General features: G+C 53.1%; 1 protein-coding gene across 5 annotated transcripts in view; it reads left to right on the forward strand.

Moving 5' to 3' along the window:
• The window catches only part of nhsa (Nance-Horan syndrome a (congenital cataracts and dental anomalies)), a 543,376-nt gene extending 525,913 nt beyond the window's left edge, over positions 1–17,463 (forward strand). For all 5 annotated transcript variants that reach the window (XM_038802522.1, XM_038802523.1, XM_038802524.1 and 2 more), the window contains one exon: positions 15,488–17,463. In XM_038802522.1, coding sequence (XP_038658450.1) covers positions 15,488–16,064 — 577 coding nt within the window. In that variant the 3' untranslated portion in view covers positions 16,065–17,463. The remainder of the gene's footprint in view (positions 1–15,487) is intronic.
• Positions 17,464–19,677: the final 2,214 nt, after the last annotated feature.

Genomic DNA, 19,677 nt, shown 5'->3' on the forward strand with positions numbered 1-19,677 from the left:
CCGGGGAGGAGGGAGAGGACGAGTGCCGGGGAGGGGGGAGAGGGCGAGTGCCGGGGAAGGGGGAGAGGGCGAGTGCCGGGGAGGGGGGAGAGGGCGAGCTGCGGGGAGGGGGGAGGGGGGAGGAGGGCGAGTGCCCGGGGAGGGGGGGGGGGAGGGCGAGTGCCGGGGAGGGGGGGAGAGGGCGAGTGCCGGGGAGGGGGGGAGAGGACGAGTGCCGGGGAGGGGGGGAGAGGGTGTGCCGGGGAGGAGGGAGAGGCTGTGCCGGGGAGGGGAGGGAGGGCGAGTGTCGGGGAGGGGGGGGAGAGGGCGTGCCGGGGCGGGGGGAGGGGGGAGAGGGTGTGCCGGGGAGGGGGGGAGAGGGCGTGCCGGGGAGGGGGGGAAAGGGTGAGTGCCGGGGAGGGGGGAGAGGGCGAGTGCCGGGGAGGGGGGAGGAGGGCGAGTGCCGGGGAGGGGGGAGAGGACGAGTGCCGGGGAGGGGGGGAGAGGAGAGTGCGGGGAGGGGGGAGAGGACGAGTGCCGGGGAGGGGGAGAGGACGAGTGCCGGGGAGGGGGGGAGAGGGTGTGCCGGGGAGGAGGGGAGAGGCTGTGCCGGGGAGGGGAGGGAGGGCGAGTGTCGGGGGGGGGGGGGAGAGGGCGTGCCGGGGCGGGGGGAGGGGGGAGGGGCGAGAGGGCGAGTGCCGGGGAGGGGGGGATGAGGGCGTGCGGGGAGGGGGGAAAGGGTGGTGCCGGGAGGGGAGAGGGGGACCGGAGGTCGAGTGCCGGGGAGGGGGGAGAGGGGCTGAGTGCCGGGGAGGGGGGAGAGGCGAGTGCGGGGAGGGGGGAGAGGGCGAGTGCCGGGGAGGGGGTGAGAGGGCGAGTGCCGGGGAGGGGCGAGAGGGCGAGTGCCGGGGAGGGGCGAGAGGGCGAGGGCCGGGGAGGGGCGAGAGGGCGAGTGCCGGGGAGGGGCGAGAGGGCGAGTGCCGGGGAGGGGCGAGAGGGCGAGTGCCGGGGAGGGGCGAGAGGGCGAGTGCGGGGGAGGGGGGGGAGAGGACGAGTGCGGGGAGGGGGGGGAGAGGGTGAGTGCCGGGGAGTGGGGGAAGAGGGGAGTGCCGGGGAGGGTGGAGAGGGGGTGGTGCGGGGAGGGGGGGAGAGTGGGGAGGTGCCGGGGAGGGGGGAGAGGGGGTGAGTGAGGGGAGAGGGGGTGAGTGCCGGGGAGGGGGAGAGTGCCGGGGAGGGGGAGAGGGGGCGAGTGCCGGGAGGGGGAGAGGGGGCGAGTGCCGGGGAGGGGGGAGAGGGCGAGTGCCGGGGAGGGGGGAGAGGGCGAGTGCCGGGGAGGGGGGAGAGGGCGAGTGCCGGGGGGGGGGGGGGAGAGGGCGAGTGCCGGGGAGGGGGGGGAGAGGACGAGTGCCGGGGAGGGGGGGGAGAGGGCGAGTGCCGGGGAGGGGGGGAGCGGGCGAGTGCCGTGGAAGGGGGGAGAGGGCGAGTGCCGTGGAGGAGGGGAGAGGGCGAGTGCCGGGGAGGGGGGGAGAGGGCGAGTGCCAGGGAGGGGGAGAGGGCGAGTGCCGGGGAGGAGGGGAGAGGGCGAGTGCCGGGGAGAGGGCGATTGCCGGGGAGGGGGGGGAGAGGGCGAGTGCCGGGGAGGGGGGGGAGAGGGCGTGTGCCGGGGAGGGGTGGGAGAGGGCGAGTGCCGGGGAGGGGGGAGAGGGTGAGTGTCGGGGAGGGGGGAGAGGACGAGGGAAGTCGTCTGCCTGGCCAGGTGCCAGCCTCCAACAGTCGCGACCATGCAGCCTATGGCACCTGGCTGCGGGGACGGGGGGGTACGGGCAATGATGACATGTCGTCATTCCCCTCCCCACCAGGCCGTTATGTTTGCTGATCAGCCAGCGATGTTGGCTGCCGTGGCGGCAGCCGCACTTCTACATGTTGCCCTGGGGGAGGAGGAGGAGGAGCGTGCCACGGAGGTGGTGCAGGCTGCCGCAAAGGGGCAGGTGGCAGCCGCCCAGGCTGGAGGGCCACCCGCCCGACAGGACGAGGAGGAGGGGAAGGAGGTGGTTGCGCCACGGCGACGGGGACGCCAAGGAGGCCCCGTGTGTACCGCCCCGCTCGTCGTACCAGGACCTCATGGACCGGGCGTGCAGGAGGAGACTCCAGATGAGCCGGGGAACCGTGGCACACATCTGCCACCTGCTGGCACACCTGGCACCGCGTGGCACTGGGGGAGGACACCCTCTCCCCGTGTCCGTCAAGGTTACTGTGGCCCTGAACTTTTATGCCACGGGGTCATTCCAGGCACCGAGTGGGGACCTGTCCGGCATCTCGCAGACATCGGTGCATCCGGGCAGTGACAGACGCCCTTTATGCAATTGCAGACCACTAGATCCAGTTCCCTATGGACTGGGCCAGCCAGGATGCCCGGGCAGCACTGGCCGGGTTTCCCATGATCCAGGGCGCGATCGATGGGATGCACGTCGCCGTGCGGCCACCTGCAGATAACAGGGCCGTGTTCACCAATAGGAAGGGGCCTATTCCATGAACATTCAGATGGTCTGCGACCACCACATGATGATCCTGCACGTCTGCGCCCGGTACCCGGTCAGTGTATATGACTCATATGTATTGGCGCAGTCTTACATCCCCGGCATGTTCGAGGGACGCCACCCCCGGCTGAGGGGCTGGTTGCTGGCCGACAAGGGTTACCCGTTGCGGTCATGGCTGATGATGCCTATACGGAGGCCACAGACTGACGCGGAGAATTGCTACAATGATGCCCACTCAGCGACCAGGGGTGTGATAGAGAGGTGCTTTGGCCTGCTCAAAATGCGTTTCAGGTGCCTGGACCGCTCTGGAGGGGCCCTCCAGTACCTGCCAGATAGGGTGGCTGCATCTTTGTGGTCTGCTGTGTCCTGCACAACATCGCCCAGCAGAGGGGCGATGTACCGCAGGCAGAGGAGGGGGGAGTGGAGGAGCAGGAGGAAGAGGCGCAGTCCTCCCCAGTTGAGGAGGATGGGGGCAATGGTCAGGACAGACGGGCTGGACATGGGTGGGAGGCTGCCCGCCGTTACCGGCTGGGCCAGCGGGCACGGGACTGGCTGATAGCCGTCCGGTTCACTAACTAGGGGGGTGTGAGAATTGGTGAGTATGGGCACAGATCGCACACCACGGCACCAGTCAACCACCCTCACTCCCGCCACCCACCCACCACCAACCACCCCCACCCCACCCGCATGCACACCACCAACACCCTCACCCCCCCCACCCACCCACCCACCCACCCACCACCAACTACCCCACCCCACCTGCATGCACACCACCCCTCCATTGGAGATCCACCTGCGGCACAATGGGCCGGTCTCACACTGTCGCCGGTGGAAGCGTGTCTATTGCAGGCCATGGAGGATGATGACAACCTGCTCTGCGATGAGCTCCTGGCTCCACATCGTTGGACAATGTCTGACCCATGGCCACAGTACAACCCTCAACCCGGACCATCCCTGCATGCGGCCATGACACTACAGCGCATGGTCCCGTCCTCTGCCCAGGGAGATGGCGAGGGCGAACCGGGGGGAGAGGGGGCACACTCACCTGGGGCCAACGTAATACCACCCCTCACACACACACTGGCGCTCACCTCATACCACACCCCCGCACGCTTCGGACAGAGCACAAAGCCAGATTAGTATGTGTGAAAGTGATTTTAATGACAAACAGTCCATACACGTGCCCTAGCCCCTATAACTCATCTGTGCCCTGCACCTGTGCCAACTTACTCAGTGTCTGATTGTTTGACCTTACGGGCCCTTTGACTACGTCTAGGTGGTTCCCCAGACGATACAGCTGAACTGGAGGTGGACACCTGTGATTCCTGCCCTGTGACTCGGGATCTCTTTGGCGGCTGTTTCCTGGGGCGGCCCGGCCTAGATGGACCAGGCTGCGGCTCGGATGACTGGGATGGCGAGCTGCCAGCCAGTCCTGCCCATTGCCCACGAGATGCACCTGGGACGGAAAGGGGGGGGGGGGGGGAGTCCGAGGTGCCACGGTGTTCCGGGACTTCCCCTACAGGGGGACCCGGGACGGGCCCCAGCACCTCCTCCTCCCTCGGGGTGCCCGATGGCCCCCGGGCCTCTACATGGGGCGGGGGTGCGAACGGACTGGCCATCCAACACCCCCCCGACACCTGGTGCTGCCAGTCCTGGAGGCCCGCCCTGGTATCGACAAGGGTCTGCAAGTTTGCAGCCATGGAGCTCAGGGAGTTGGCCACTCCTATCTGTGTCTGGGTGACGCCGGACAGCACATGGGCAATGGCGCTGATGCCCTCAGCGATGGCCTGCTGGGACTGGGCCATTGCCTGTTGAGACAGGGCCATGTCATTGGGCGCCTCTGCCATCTGCCTCTGGCTCATGGCTTCCTGTGAGAGAGCAGCCATGTCCTGGGCCACAGACGCCGCCTGCACGGAAAGCCCCACGCCTTGCATACTGCTCCCCATGTCTGACACCGTCGTGCCCATTGCTTCCACCGCGGACGCCACCCGTGCGGTTTCGGCCTGGGTGGTGCGCATGACCGGCACCACTCCCTGCTCCTGGGCGCGAGTGGACTCCTCCACCTTCGTCTGCAGCTCCCACAAGCCGGCCGTCACCCACTTCGATCGTCCCTGGTTTGGTGACTGCATCGGGTCTATGAGTGGGTGCAGTAACTCCAGGAACCCGGGACCCGTCTGGGCGGCAGGTGTTTGCTTGCGCCAGGATGCCCTCTGACTTCCTGGCCCCTCTGCTGCTCCTACCCTCACCTGCTGTATTGGTACGGCTGTATTGTGCGCACCAGTGAGTGTACCAGAAGCCTCATCACTAAAGTGCCCAACCGAGGTGAGTGTCTCTGCGATGGTGGAGGGTGTTGGAGATAGCAGTGGCGTTGTGTCGTGAGCATCGTCCAACCCAGAATCCATGGTCCCCTGGGGTGGCAGTTCGTGTCCACCCGTCCGCTGTGTGTCACTGTCCTGTCTTTCGGTGTCATGTGTGTCGGTGGTCCCGGGTAGGGCTGTCCCGGGTAGGGCTGTCCCGGGTAGGGGTGTCCCGGGTAGGGGTGTCCCGGGTTAGGGGTGTCCCGGTTAGGGGTGTCCCGGGTAGGGCTGTCCCGGGTAGGGGTGCCCCGGGTAGGGATGCCCCGGGTAGGGGTGCCCCGGGTAGGGGTGTCCCGGGTAGCGCTGTCCTGGGTAGGGGTGTCCTGGCTCGGCTGCCCCCCTTGTCGCTGGGTGTCACACGCCTGCGTCGCCGCACTCGCACGAGATGGGGGCGTCGTCACCGTGTTGCTCCGGGCCTGTCGCAGTCTCTTGGCCGCCCTGGGGCGTCCTGCGGGCGGTCGGCATCCGTGGGGACGGGTGCCTTGACGTTTGGTCCTGCAATACACAATACAGCAGCATGGTTAGACACGCAGGCGGTGATCGGGGGATATGGGGGAGAGGGGATATGGGGGAGGGGGGATATGGGGTATAGGGGGGATATGGGGTATAGGGGGCATTGGGGGGGGTGGGGTGGGTGGCAGGGATAAAGGGCAACAATGTTAGGCAGGGATATACATGCAGGCCAGCGGTTGTGCGTATATTGGCAGAGGTACGCAGCACGTTAGGGTTGGTTGCACCTGGGGGTGTACCGCACATTGGGGGATGGGGGGGGGGGAGGAGGAAACTCACTCTGGCTGCCTTGACGAGGTCATTCACTTTCTTGTGGCATTGTGCGCCTGTCCTTGGTGTTACAGCCACAGCGCTGACGGCCTCTGCCACCTCCCTCCACAGGTGCTGGCTGAGGCGTGGGGCAACCCTGTGGCCGTGTCCGGGGGTACAGGTACAGGGCCTCCCTCCTTTGCTCTACTGCGTCCAGGAGCGCCTCGATGTCGCGCTCCTGGAACCTTGGGGCTGTGCTGCGGGTGGCCATCTTGTCGGATCTCCCGGGGGGGTCTTTTCAGCTGTGACGCCGCCTGCCGTCAATGATGCTGCGCATCTGCGGCAGGTGGCGCCATCGCGAATGGCGTCACGCAGCTACTAGCCCATTCCGGGCCGGAGAATTTGCGCCATTTGGGGGGCCCCGACACCAGAGTGATCCGCACCGTTTGTGGCGCCGGGTCCCGGCTATCGCACCGATTATCGGAGAATCCCGCCCATGGCTTCTTACTTTGGGTCCTTCTCGCTACTCTCCAGAAACATTGTCAATGCATGTTGCCCTTTCGATGGAGCCTTAAAGCCTGTGGCTGGCTACGAATTTCCATTCGGGTCCCACTCACGCTGACCACAGCAGATGGCGACTTCCAAACCTAAAGACTGGGAATTCAGATGGGAGAAGTAGTCAGCTGAGAGATAGCAATAATGGTGGGGGAATTTTATTTAACGGGACCAGACAGGTGTTTATGTGGCCACAGATATGAATCCAGGATTGTGTGTTGCCTCTTTGGTGCCAGGATCAGGGATGTTACTGAGTGGCTGCAGACATTTTTTTGCGGGGGTATAGGTGAACAGCCAGAGGTTGTTGTCCTCTGACATTAGGACCAGTTATGGGGAGGTGGGACTTGCACAGGCCAGACAGGTTGCACCTAAATAGACTCTGGACCACTGTCTTAGCGGGGTGGTTTGTTAGTGCTATTGGAAGGACTTAAACTAACTTAGCAGAGAGGTTGGAATCAGCACGCAACATGAGAAAGGTTCACAAAGGAGAGACAGATGGCACAAAATGAAGCAATAGTACGGTATTAGATGGGGTCAGAGTAAGAGGGAATGCGATAAAGTCTAAATTGTGTGTACAACGCATGTGTGTAAATGCATGGAGGCTGTTCAATAAGGTTGGTGAGCTGCAGGAACAGGTATCCACATAGGAAATAGATGGCGTGGCATTTTGGAGACCTGACTCAAAAACGGCAAGACTCGGCATTAAATGTTCCTAGATACAAGAAGCACATAATGCAGCATTTTTTTGAAAGCAGCATAATAGATCAATCTATTTTCCCTTGGAACACTCCATTTGCCTGGGATATGATTGTAGGCATTCAGCAAACCAAGATAGCCTTCATTGTGAGCCGAGGCAACAACTTTCAAAGAATTGTTCATGGGACGTGGCCGTTGCACGCTGTGCCAGTATTTATTGCCCAGGCCTAATTGCCCTTGAGGGGGCAGGTAGGAGTCAACCACATTGCTGTGGATCTGGAGTCACATGTAGGCCAGACCAGGTAACGACAGCAGATTACCTTCCCTAAAGGACATTAGTGAACCAGGTGGGTATTCACAACAATCGACAATGGTTTCATGGTCATCATTAGACTTTTTAATTCCAGATTTTTACTGAATTCAAATTTCACTATCTGGAGTGACGGGATTTGAACCTGGGTCCCCAGAGCATTACTCTGGGTGTCAAGTGACAATGCCACTACACGGCCACTCCCCACTCAGGTGTTGGAAATTGTGAATAAATAATTTTTGCTTTTCTGGCCATTAAACAAGTGGCGCACTGCCCTGTGTGTGCTGCTCCCCCTGCTGGGCTCTGCAACAACTTGCATTTAGGCACCATCATTAATGTCTAAAATGTCCCAAGACATTTCACAAAGGGGCATACCAGAAACAGACAAATCAGCCTTGTTGAATGGACTTCAGGTTTACTCCTTGTGTTATTGATGAGACCGTCAATTCACGAGACACGAGCTTTAAGATATGAACAGTGGTTTTAATCTTTACAACAAGCCAGCCTGTAAACCGATGAACCCTGGATGAACTGGTCGGCTGGCTCTGGGCATCGATCTTTATACAGCAGTCCAGGGGGAGGAGCCGTGGCGGAGCCACGGGTGGAGCCCTGTACAAACTCCTATGCATTCCCAGTGCTACTCCCCCTAGTGGTCGGGCAACGCTACTGCGCTTACAATAATATGGTATATATATTACAGTGTGAATTACATTCACCACATTCACCCCCTCCAAAAAAATCAAGTCCGGCGGGGGTGGTGGTTCACAAATTGAGTTTGTCCGGTGGTCGAGTCGTCCGCTGCGATCTGCGGAGCACCGGGGTTGCAGCCTCTTGTGGTGGCTGGATGGGTGTTGTGGGTTGGGGTACGATGGCGGACTCCGGGGTGATTGGGTCCGAGATCCATACCCGTCTGATTCGACTGGGGACCGGGGGCGCTGGGAGCTAGCCGGTGTGGGTGTGCGAAACAATTGTAGCGAGCTAGTGGGCTCAGGAGCGCAAGGGGGCAGCTGGGTGGGGTGTAGAGTGAGGGGTACCTCTGCAGTGATAGTGGGGGTGCTGGATCCTGCGGATGCTAGGTCCCAGAGGGATACGGTGTCCTGACGGCCGTCAGGGAACTCTACGAAGACGTACTGGGGTTTGAGTGAAGCAGGCGCACCTTCCCTACAAGGGGGTCGATTTTGTGCGCCCTGACGTGCTTCCTGAGGAGTACAGGGCCCGGTGTCTTCAGCCATGCCGGGAGAGAGACCCCCGTGGTAGGCCCCTGGAAAAACTAAAGAGCCGCTCGTGAGGGGACTGATTGATCGCGGTGCATATGAGGGACCTAATAGCGTGGAGCACGTTTGGGAGGACATCCTGCCAATGGGAGACTGGGAGATTCCTGGACCGGAGGGTCAGTAGGACGGTCTTCCAGACTGTCGCATTCTCCCTCTCCACCTGCCCATTCCCCCTGGGGTTGTAGCTGGTAGTCCTGCTCGAGGCGATGCCCTTGTCGAGCAGGTACTGACGCAGCTTGTCGCTCGTGAAGGACGAACCCCGGTCGCTGTGTACATAGCTGGGGAAACCAAACAGGGTGTAGATACTATGCAGGGCCCTAATGACTGTGTGGGAGGTCATATCGGGGCACGGGATAGCAAAGGGGAAGCGGGAGAACTCGTCTATAATGTTTAGGAAGTAAACGTTCCTGTTAGTTGAGGGGAGTGGCCCTTTGAAATCGATCGCGAGGCTTTCAAAGGGCCTAGAAGCCTTGACCAGGTGGGCCCTGTCTGGTCTATAGAAGTGCGGTTTGCACTCCGCACAGATCGGGCAGTCCCTGGTGACAACTTTTACCTTCTCAGTGGAAAAAGGCAGATTTCGGGCTTTGATATAATGGGTGAGCCGGGTGACCCCCGGGTGGCAGATGTCGTTGTGGATGACTTTTAGGCGGTCGCTCTGTGCGCTGGCGCACGTCCCGCGGGATAGGGCATCCGGGGGCTCATTGAGCTTCCCCGGTCGATACTTAATATCATAGCTATAGGTGGAGAGTTCGATCCTCCACCGCAGGATTTTATCGTTTTTAATTTTGCCCCTTTGCGAGTTGTCGAACATGAAGGCAACCGATCTTTGGTCGGTGATGAGGGTGAACCTCCTACCTGCGAGGTAGTTCCTCCAGTGATGGATAGCCTCCACAATGGCTTGTGCTTCCTTTTCGACTGAGGAGTGTCGAAGTTCCGAAGTGGAGAGGGTTCGGGAGAAAAATGCGACTGGTCTCCCTGCCTGATTTAGAGTGGCTGCAAGAGCGACCTCTGAGGCGTCGCTCTCTACCTGGAATGGAGTGGATTCATCCACCGCCCGCATGGCCGCTTTGGCGATGTCCTCCTTGATGCAGTTGAAGGCCTGGCGCGCCTCAGCTGACAGGGTAAATAGTGTGGCCTTAAATAGTGGGCGGGCTTTGTCCGCATATTGAGGGACCCACTGGGCGTAATAGGAAAAAATCCCAAGCACCGTTTGAGGGCCCTGGGACAAAGAGGAAGAGGGTGTTCCAAGAGGGGGCATACGGTCCGGGTCGGGGCCCAGGACTCCGTTTTCCACAACATAGCCGAGGATGGCTAGTCTGGTCGTGCGGAAAACGCATTTCTCCTTGTTATATGTTAGATTTAGTTTCTGAGCCGTCTGGAGAAAACGGTAGAGGTTGGCGTCGTGGTCCTGCTGGTCATAGCCGCAGATGGTGACATTGTCCAAGTACGGAAACGTGGCCCGCAGCCCGTACTGGTCCACCATTCGGTCCATTGCTTGTTGGAACACTGAAACCCCATTTGTGACGCCAAAGGGAACCCGGAGGAAGTGGAAGAGGCAGCCATCGGCCTCAAATGCCATGTAGTGGCGGTCCTCCGGGCGGATTAGGAGCTGGTGATATGCAGACTTCAGATCCGCCGTGGAAAAAATCCGATACTGGCCGATCTGGTTAACCATGTCTGCAATCCTGGGGAGGGGTACGCGCCGAGGAGCGTAAACCTATTAATTGTCTGACTATAGTCTACGACCATGCAGAATTTTTCCCCGGTCTTGATGACCACCACCTGAGCTCTCCAGGGGCTGTTGCTGGCCTCTATGATCCCCTCACTGAGCAGCCGTCGGACCTCCGATCGGATGAATACCCTGTCCTGCAGGCTGTACCGCCTGCTGCGAGTGGCTACAGGTCTATAGTCCTGTGTGAGATTGGCAAAGAGAGGAGGGGGGGAGATTCGCAACGTGGCTAGGCTGCAGATAGTGAGTGGGAGTAGGGGTCCGCCGAAACTGAGGGTGAGACTCTTGAGATTACATTGAAAATCGAGTCCCAATAAGAGTGAGGCGCAGAGTTCGGGCAGGACGTAGAGTTGGAAGTTAGAATAGCTAGGCTTGGATTGTGAGAGTCGCGGCGGTGCGCCCTGGGATCTGAACAGAGTGGGAGCCCGAAGCAAAGGAGATAGTTTGCCGCGCAGGGAAAACAGGGAGCGAACAACGTCTTACCAGATCTGGTTGTACGAAGCTGTCAGTGCTCCCGGAGTCGAAAAGGCATGGCGTGCTGTACCTGTTGATTTGGACGCCATCGAGTTGTGGTGGTGCTTTGGGCGCGATTGGTCCAGTGTGACTGCTCTGAGTTGCGGGTAGTCGGCGGCTCGATCAGCTGTGCTGGAGTGGCCCCGTGATGACTGCCTTCTGAGTTCGTAGTCGTCGAGGTAAGTTTCTGAGTTTGGAGGGGATGGATCCCAAGATGGCCGCCCCCATGAGCCGCACATGGCCGGCCGCATGGAGGAGGATTGCCAAGATGGCCGCCCCATGAGTCGCACATGTTGGGTGGGGGCGGAGTCGGCATACAGGCTGCAGCACTTCAGGGCCTGCGGGAACGAGTGCTTTGAGCCATGGGAGGGTTAGAGGCTGGGGCTTTCTTTGCCAGAAACACTCTGGCATAGTGTCCTTTTCGCCCGCAGCTGCTGCAGGTCGCGTTGCGGGCCGGGCAGAACTGCCGCGGGTGCTGGGGCTGGCCACGAAAGTGGCAGGCTGGGGCAGCATTGTGGCTGGGCAGCCGTGCGGCACAGGCCTGGGGGAGTCGCTGGTCGGGGGCCCATGACGGGGTCGCGGGGAACGAGGTGAGGCTGCGAAATGAGACCGCCATAGTCATAGCAAGTTCAACAGTATCTTCAAGATTTTGGGCCCCCTTTTCCAGCAGTCGCTGTCGCAAGTAATTTGATCTCAGGCCTGCAACAAAGACATCGCGGACAGCACGTTCTCAATGCTCTGCAGCAGTTACAGCCTGATAGTTACAGTCCCGAGATAGAGTTTTTAGTTCTCTGAGGAATTCTTCGAGTGATTCCGTAGGCCGCTGCCGGCAAGTAGTAAACATGTGTCGCGCGTAGACCTCATTTACAGGCCTCGCATACATTTTGTTGAGTAGCGCTAGAGCTTCAGTATATGAGCCGGTACAGTTTAGTTGAGTGGAAATTCTGTGGCTTACCCTCGCGTGCAGTAGGCTAAGTTTCTGCTCCTCCGTCGTTTCAGCTGTTCTTGCTTCAGCCAGGTAGGCTTTAAAACATCGGAGCCAATGCAAAAAGATTTATTTTGCCTCTGCATCCTGTGGGTCGAGTTCCAACCGCTCAGGCTTGAGGGCTGATTCCATGATTGTTTCTTACTGTTTTTTAAGTAGATTAAATTGATGCGACCATCAATTCACGAGACACGTGCTTTAAGATATGAACAGTGGTTTTAATCTACTTACAACAGAGCCAGTCTGTAACACGATGAACCCTGGATGAACTGGTCGGCTGGCTCTGGGCATCGATCTTTATACAGCAGACCAGGGGGAGGAGCCGTAGGCGGAGCCAAGGGTGGAGCCCTGTACACACTCCTATGCATTCCCAGTGCTACTCCCCCTAGTGGTCGGGCAACGCAACTGCGCTTACAATAATATGGTATCATATATATTACTGTGTAAATTACATTCACCACAGTTGTATTGCTAAAATCAATGGCATCCTTTCAAATATTTTAAGTACAGGAGGAGGAGCATTAATTTAAACAATATTAACTTCTTCCCTCACCAACTGTCTGTAAACAGAAAGATGTTTTTGATTTGCTTGCCCCTTTATAAGCAGTGGCGTATTACCCAACCGCCTCAGTTTTGTGGCCTTGCAGTTTTTTATAAATTATCTCCAAATCAAATCTGAGATAGAATGAACTCAGGGGGTTAGTTAATCTACACACACTCAAAAGACTGGAGGAGGATCGCAACATTTCCTTCTTTACCTTCATACAGTAAAAGAGGAATAGAGAAAATAAAGAATTACAGTGCAGGGAACCATATGAGCTCCAGAGTCCAGAATCAAAGTCCAATGAAGTATTCCTTCCCGGAGGTCGATGAGTTGAAAATCTCCATGCTGGATAATGAACTTTTTTGGTGGTGTTAACTTTCCAGAATGACATAGGCACACAGAGATTAACCAGTCTTCGAGGCAATGGTACAATGTTTCCAGCAGAAGCAGTGGAGATGGAGCCAGGTGTCCAATCTGGGCCAGAGCTCCTTGTCTGAGAGGCTGCTAGTCAGATGTTAAAAAAGCTGAGACTTTGTCATTCAGCAAGGCAATATTACTGATTCCACAGTCTGTCTTGTGACTCCCATCTCTCCCACACTGTCTTTGACAAAGGACGAGCATCCCTCATCTGGATCCCTGTGATTGTTAAAAGTCTCAAACATTAACATTTAGGGGCAGCATGGTGGCACAGTGGTCAGCACTGCTGCCTTACAGCTCCTTGGGTAATTGCCTGTGTGGAGTCTGCACATTCTCCCCGTGTCTGCGTGAGTTTCCTCCGGATGCTCCGGTTTCCTCCCACAGTCAAAAAATGTGCAGGTTAGGTGGATTGGCATGCTAAATTGTCCCTTGGTGTCCAAAAGGTTAGGTGGTGTTACTGGGTTCCAAGGATAAGGTGGAGGCATGGGCTTAAGTAAGGTGCTCCTTCCAAGGGCCGGTGCCGATTTGATGCACCAAATGGCCTCTTTTTGCACTGCAGAATCTATGATTAAGAACTGAAAGACTGGCTGTTGGACTCTTTGTCTGAGAAGACAAGCAGATTTCTGTTGTCCAGTCTGGATTCTGAAATGCAGTTCGCATTTGAATAGCTCTCTTTAAATTTATTCTGAGCAGGACTTTTGGAGCAATCCAGAGGCGATCATTAGTGGCTCTTCAGGAATAGCGAAGTGTAAGTATCTCTGAAACTACCACGTAACTTCTTTAGTTCAGGGTCACAGACAGACATAGATTCACCCATTGCAGATCTATGTCTAATTTAAATTTTATAATTAAAAACAAAAAATACAGGATGAGGTCTTAATCTCTCACAAAGTTATTTCTCTATTTCAGAACTATATTATCTCTTCCTTTAGGACTTTCTATCACTGAAAGAAAGACTTGTGTTTAAGTAAATCCTTGCATGATTTCAAGAGGCTCCAAAGTTCTTTGTAGCCAACGATGTACTTTTTGAAGCGTAGTCAGTGTTGTAATGTAAGCAACACAGCAAACAATCTGAACACAAAAAGCTCTCACAAACAACAATGACCAGATCATCATTTTATTGTTGTTGGTTGAACGATACACATTCACTGGGGAGAACTCTCCTGTTGGTCTTTAAAATAGTGCCATAGGCTCTTTTACATCCACCAGAGAGAACAGGCAGCACCTCCGACAGTGCTGCACTCCTTCAGTACTGCATAGATGTATCAGGTTAGATTAGGTGGCCAAGTCTCTTGAGTGAAACTTGGCCCCCACATCCTACTGACTGAGAGCTAAGAATGCTACCACTGGGCTGCATTGCTGAAGCGTTCAACAGCCCCAGCTTTGTAATTTATTGAATGGATGTGAGGAAAATCATGAATGTGAATTTCAAGTATGGGCTGGAGCAGGGAGGAGATGTTTGATACATGCAGGTCTGAGATTTTGCCAGAAAGGAGATAGAGAGCTTCCCGGTAGAGCCGGCCTCCACATTGCTGGAGGAGGTGCTGACGACAGGGGGACTGGAGAAGGGGGTATTGTCGGCAGTTTACGGGGCTATTTTGGAAGAGGAGAAGGCACCACTGGAAGGGATCAAAGCAAAGTGGGAGGAAGAGTTGGGAGAGGGTATGGAGGAAGGGTTCTGGTCTGAGGTGCTCCGAAGAGTGAACGCCTCCACCTCGTGCGCGAGGTTGGGGCTGATACAGCTGAAGGTGGTATATAGAGCACACCTCACAAGGGCGAGGATGAGCCGGATCTTTGAGGGGGTAGAAGATGTGGGTGAACGTTGAGGGGGGACCCCGCAAATCACGTTCATATGTTTTGGTCCTGTCCGAAGCTGGAGGATTATTGGAAGGAGGTTTTTAGGGTAATCTCTAAAGTGGTGCACGTGAAACTGGACCCGGGCCCTCGAGAGGCCATATTTGGGGTGTCAGACCAGCCAGGGTTGGAAACGGGTGCGGAGGCAGATGTAGCCTTTGCCTTGTTGATTGTCCAAAGGCGGATCCTGATGGGATGGAGAACAACCTCTCCATCCTGTGCCCTGGCGTGGAGGGGGGGGATGTGTTGGAATTCTTGACTCTTGAAAAGGTTAAGTTTGAACTGAGGGGAAGGATGGAGGGGTTCTCCAATTCATGGGCATTATTCATTATGCACTTTCAAGAATTGGATAACATCGAACATTGGAGGGAGGGGGTGGTTGGGAGGGTTGGGGACTGTTATGTGTTAATGGTGACTATGGTTAATTTCTGATTCCTCTTTGTTATTTATGTTAATATGCGGGCAGTTGTTTGGGGATTGGTGGGAGGATGGGATTATTGTTGTTGAGATGGGGATTGACATTATATTCGTTACTGTTTATTGTTGGTGGATGTAAATTTGGGAGAAAATGTGAAAAAGGAGAATAAAAATATATTTTTTAAAAAATGAATGTGAATTTCATTTGTAAGCCAGTCATCTGCCCCACTGCCCTTTCCCATGTGGGAATCCCTACAGGATTGTCCTCTTGAATGAATCCCCTGAGATCCATCTGTGAGAAACCCAGGAGAAATATCATAAGGGCATTAACAATGGTGTATCTTCTTTTCCGTTTACTTTTCACTTTTTTTTCTTACGCTATAAAAGTATTGCAGATTGGGAAAAAAAAGACCGTTTGAAACATCCAGGAGTGCATCCAATCTGAGTTGGTAACCCAGTTTCCCAGTCATTACTAAATTGTGTAACAATACATCCATTTTAGTCAACAACTTATTGTATGGTTGATGTTAGAATTTTTATCTATTTTGCTTTGCCTTCTAGATCAAAGAGGAAACTTCTGGGAAGGAAAGATTCCGATGAAGGGCCGAATGTAAACAAACCAAAACCATCCCCTGGCAGTTCCCCTGGAACTCCTCCTGCTACTCAGAAACAGTCTAGCCCCATTTATAGGAGTGTCCGCAAATCTAACACTTCCCACGAGGAGTTCAAATTACTGCTGCTGAAGAAAGGCAGCCGATCAGACTCCAACTATCGACTATCTGCAGCCGAAATATTGAAATCTGCAAGTCCAGTATCTCCCAAGTCCCCAGGAGACAGTTCCTCAGAACAGGCGAAAGATTGCGAGGACAATCCCCCTTTCCCTTCTGGATGTGAAATGCAATCACCAGTTGCACCTTGTTCCCCAAGGTTCAGCACGGAAGGGATCTCCTCCCGCAGCTTCTCGGCCTCACTTTCTTCCCGGCCAAGTCGATCTCGAGCCCCGCCTGCAGCGGGCAGCAGTCGTTACAGCGTGCGCAGTCGCCTTCACAGTGCGCCAATGCAAGTCATTTCCGAGGGGGAAGCAGAAAACTCGGATGGCAGCCCACATGACGATCGGAACTCGCAGGACACATACTAACAGCCGGGTGCAGCAGCAGTTGTAGAGCAGACAGAAATGTGCATGTGGTTTAGTTTAGCAATGTTTATCCTGAAAGGTTTATCAAAAGCAGGGCAGGTCTGAAACAATTAACAAAACAAAACAAAACAGACTGCTGCCCAAGGTATTAAGAAAAAAAAGGTATTGAGATACTAGATCCCTTCACTGTTCCTCCAAAACTGCTCATGATTCAATCATTTTAGTGTACACATATTTTGATTAAATAAGCTACATTTTGAAATGCAACCAGAGTAAACCAGGAAAAGAGAGATTTTTGACTACTTAATGAAAGGAAATCGAAGGCTGTCCTAAATGAATTTGGGCCAATACTCTGTTTAAGGGTCTCTGATGAACTTTGCAAGGATGTATGCATGGTTGTTCCCTTTTGTTTGCTATTAGGGGGTGTTGTTTCCTAGAATGATTAAACGGCTGCTTAAGCAATAGGACAATTGTGAGAAATGTACAGTGCAGTTCTTGGTATTTCCAACTTAGTGATGATCTTCTAAACAAGAAATGAAATACCAGTGATATGCTCAGCACAGGCTTTGAAACTAATGTAAATACCATCACTTTTACTCAATTTCAAAAAATTATTAATCCTTTGAGCAATGCACATTCTTCAAAATTTGCACCATCAGAGAGTTCTGGGAATGAAATAGACCAATATTTTAAAGACTAAAACAATGATTTATGCAGGTAAACATGAGGAAAATATTTTTTTTTCAAAAGTATACCTTGCAAATACTGTCTGAACTTTAGCTCTTATTATTATTCCTAACAATGGCTACACTGAGTTTGTGGCTTCTTGTCATCCACAGATACTCTGTTTAATTAGTTTGAAAGAAAAATAACTTTTACATCTTCACAAGGCTGGCAGGGTCTTTACAGATACGTGGACATTTGAATCTAATTGATACCATTGTCCAATTCTAACAGTTTAAAATTATACATTGCTGAAGCAGTCTTCCATTACAGTTTAAATCTTAATCAACTTCTGCTGTGTCCAGTAGAAATAGAATTACATCAAAAGGATTAATACTGTACTACCTAATCATGAAAAATATTATGTTTTTTTAAAATTTACTAAAGATCATTATATTGTACAAATAGAAAAAAAATGAACCGAAGAAAATGATTATTTTTGTGATTAAATTTGAATGACTTGTGTGTAAACACCGAGAATTGCATGTTTGCAAAAATGCCATAGTTTAAAACAATATGTAAGCATTTTTGGAACCACATTGGTGGGGTTGGGGAGTGAGGAAAAAACGTTGAGCCTTGGTTATAAGAGACTTTACCATGTAGTGTAAATTTTGTTTAAGCTACAGGTTATAGTGCACAGATGTCAATATCATGAGATTAACATGGAATTAACTGAAAAGAAAAAAAAGGCATTTTGTTTTGTAGTTTTAAGTTCTTCAGTAAAAAGGGAGAGAAGAGCAGTAAGTGCAAGGGGGGGGCAATTTTAACCGAAGCATTAACTTGTCAATAAACAGTGGGCGAAACATAAAACCTGTCGATCCCATGGGTTCACCGCCCAGCAAGTTAGCTTAAAATTGCACCCCCTCCATAGGTTTTCGAAGGAATTGGTGATGGTGTAAAATCCAAAAATGGACAAGCTAGAGAAGTTATTTCATGTGTATTGAAAATGCTATATTCATAAAGTAAGAAGAGGATGAGTAACCGTGAGAGATGAATGATATGCGAATGGGTAAGAAAATGGGATATTTTTAAAGTGCAGATTGACCCAGTGACGTTCAGTAAAGAAATTTTGCAAAGAAGACTGTAATTCCACTTCAGCAAGCTGACAAAATGCAGAGAGCAATGTAGATATTAAGATATCCACACTGAAGACTTGAGAACAGCCCCAACTTAGGACTGGATGGTGACAAAGCTGTAAACACTTAATTGCTGAAAAAACAATTGAAAGTATATTGGCACCATGAACTGACTATCTTCAGGTCAATGAGCTGCACACAACACAGAGCAAAACACTGTTGGCCCCTTTGAGTGTTTACTCATGGGTCTTGGTCAACTTCAGTTAAAAGGAAATGGCTGTTCCAGCTAATCATATCTGGCCAGATCAGCACTTCAACTTTCAACTAAAGCAACAATCACAGGAGAAAAATATATCAGGAAAACATGCAAATGATGAAATGGACATAAGAACAGAAAGAGTTGGAAGTGTACGGCGAGACTGATCAGCACTTGATAAAATGATAACATTTGAAAGGAAATTCTCCAGTAAAGTGTGGTCCTCCCCAAAAATATTAATCCTATTTCCTCAGATGAGAAACTAAGGGGTTGGGGGGGGGGGGGGGGCGTTGTAACATATCTTAACAATTTGGGAATTGCTGCCCACTGATGAAATTGCTTCAAATATGTAATTCCTGTCCGTCAAACTCAACATGGTTTGGATTAAAAAAAGAAAATGCTGGAAAGATTCAGTGTGTCTGGCAGTATCTGTGGAGAGAGAAATAGAGTTAATGTTAAGGAATAAAAAATCATATTTGACTTGAAACATTGGGCGGGATTTACCTCGCAACTTGCCGTGTGTTTCATGGTGGCGGATGTTCTGGTCCCGCCATTGTTAACGAGGTTTCCCGTTGAGTGCTCCCCTCGCTGCCAGGAAACCCACGATGGGGGTGCATCATTGGTATCTGGTCGGCGTCAACACCCATGAAGTTCCAGCGTTAACTTTGTTTATCATTTTACAGATGCTGCCAGACCTGTCGGGTGGAGGCAGCCCACCATTGGCGGGATCTTCCAGTCCTGCCGGTGTCAATGGTTTCCCTGTTCTTACCTTCCATCTCCAGGGAAACCGCAGGGAGGGGGAGAGAGGGGGGAGGAGTCCTGTCACCGGGACCAGAAGAACCCACCTGCGGGAACTGCTAGAAAATGTTGGCCGCTGAGTTTTTCCAACACTTTCTGATTTTATTTCAGATTTCCAGCAGCCTTAGTACTTTACTTTTATTATTTAGAATAACCTGATATTGACATATGAGCACATTTTCTTCAGTAATACGAGTGCTTTTTATCGCTGCAGGTGGATATGAATTAATCAACACACATAGTTTTTTAATCATTTAGCGTGATAAATGACTGAACGAGCAGTAGTGTTTTTCAGCAGACGTTTATATATCAGCTGTCAAGCAGCTACAATATCAGCAACCTCGTGCCATATATTTTCCCCTAGAACATAAAGCTACATGAATATATTTAAGAATAAAGAAAAGATTCTTCTGGAAATTTATTTGTTAAAATATATGATGCATAGTTACAAGAGATACTGCTGAGCTTTTTTTGAAGCACTCGTACAATTATTAAATGCTCAGACACTACTGCCATCTCCAAATAAGTTGAATGAATTATATTGTACAAATTATTTCTGTGAACCATCATTCCAATATGTGTGTTCTGTAGTTTGCACTGAAGTGTAAGACAGTTGAGTGTTTGAAGTTCTGCAGCTGCTTCCTTATAGCATCTGATAATTCCTAATTTATATAGGCTTTCTTTCTGTTTATTTGGCATATATAAGACAACTACAAGGTTCTGGACAGTTTAAATCAATAATGTATGCGGTCTCTTAAAAGAA

This window comes from Scyliorhinus canicula, chromosome 7, assembly GCF_902713615.1.
Source record: "Scyliorhinus canicula chromosome 7, sScyCan1.1, whole genome shotgun sequence".
Lineage (NCBI taxonomy): Eukaryota > Metazoa > Chordata > Chondrichthyes > Carcharhiniformes > Scyliorhinidae > Scyliorhinus > Scyliorhinus canicula.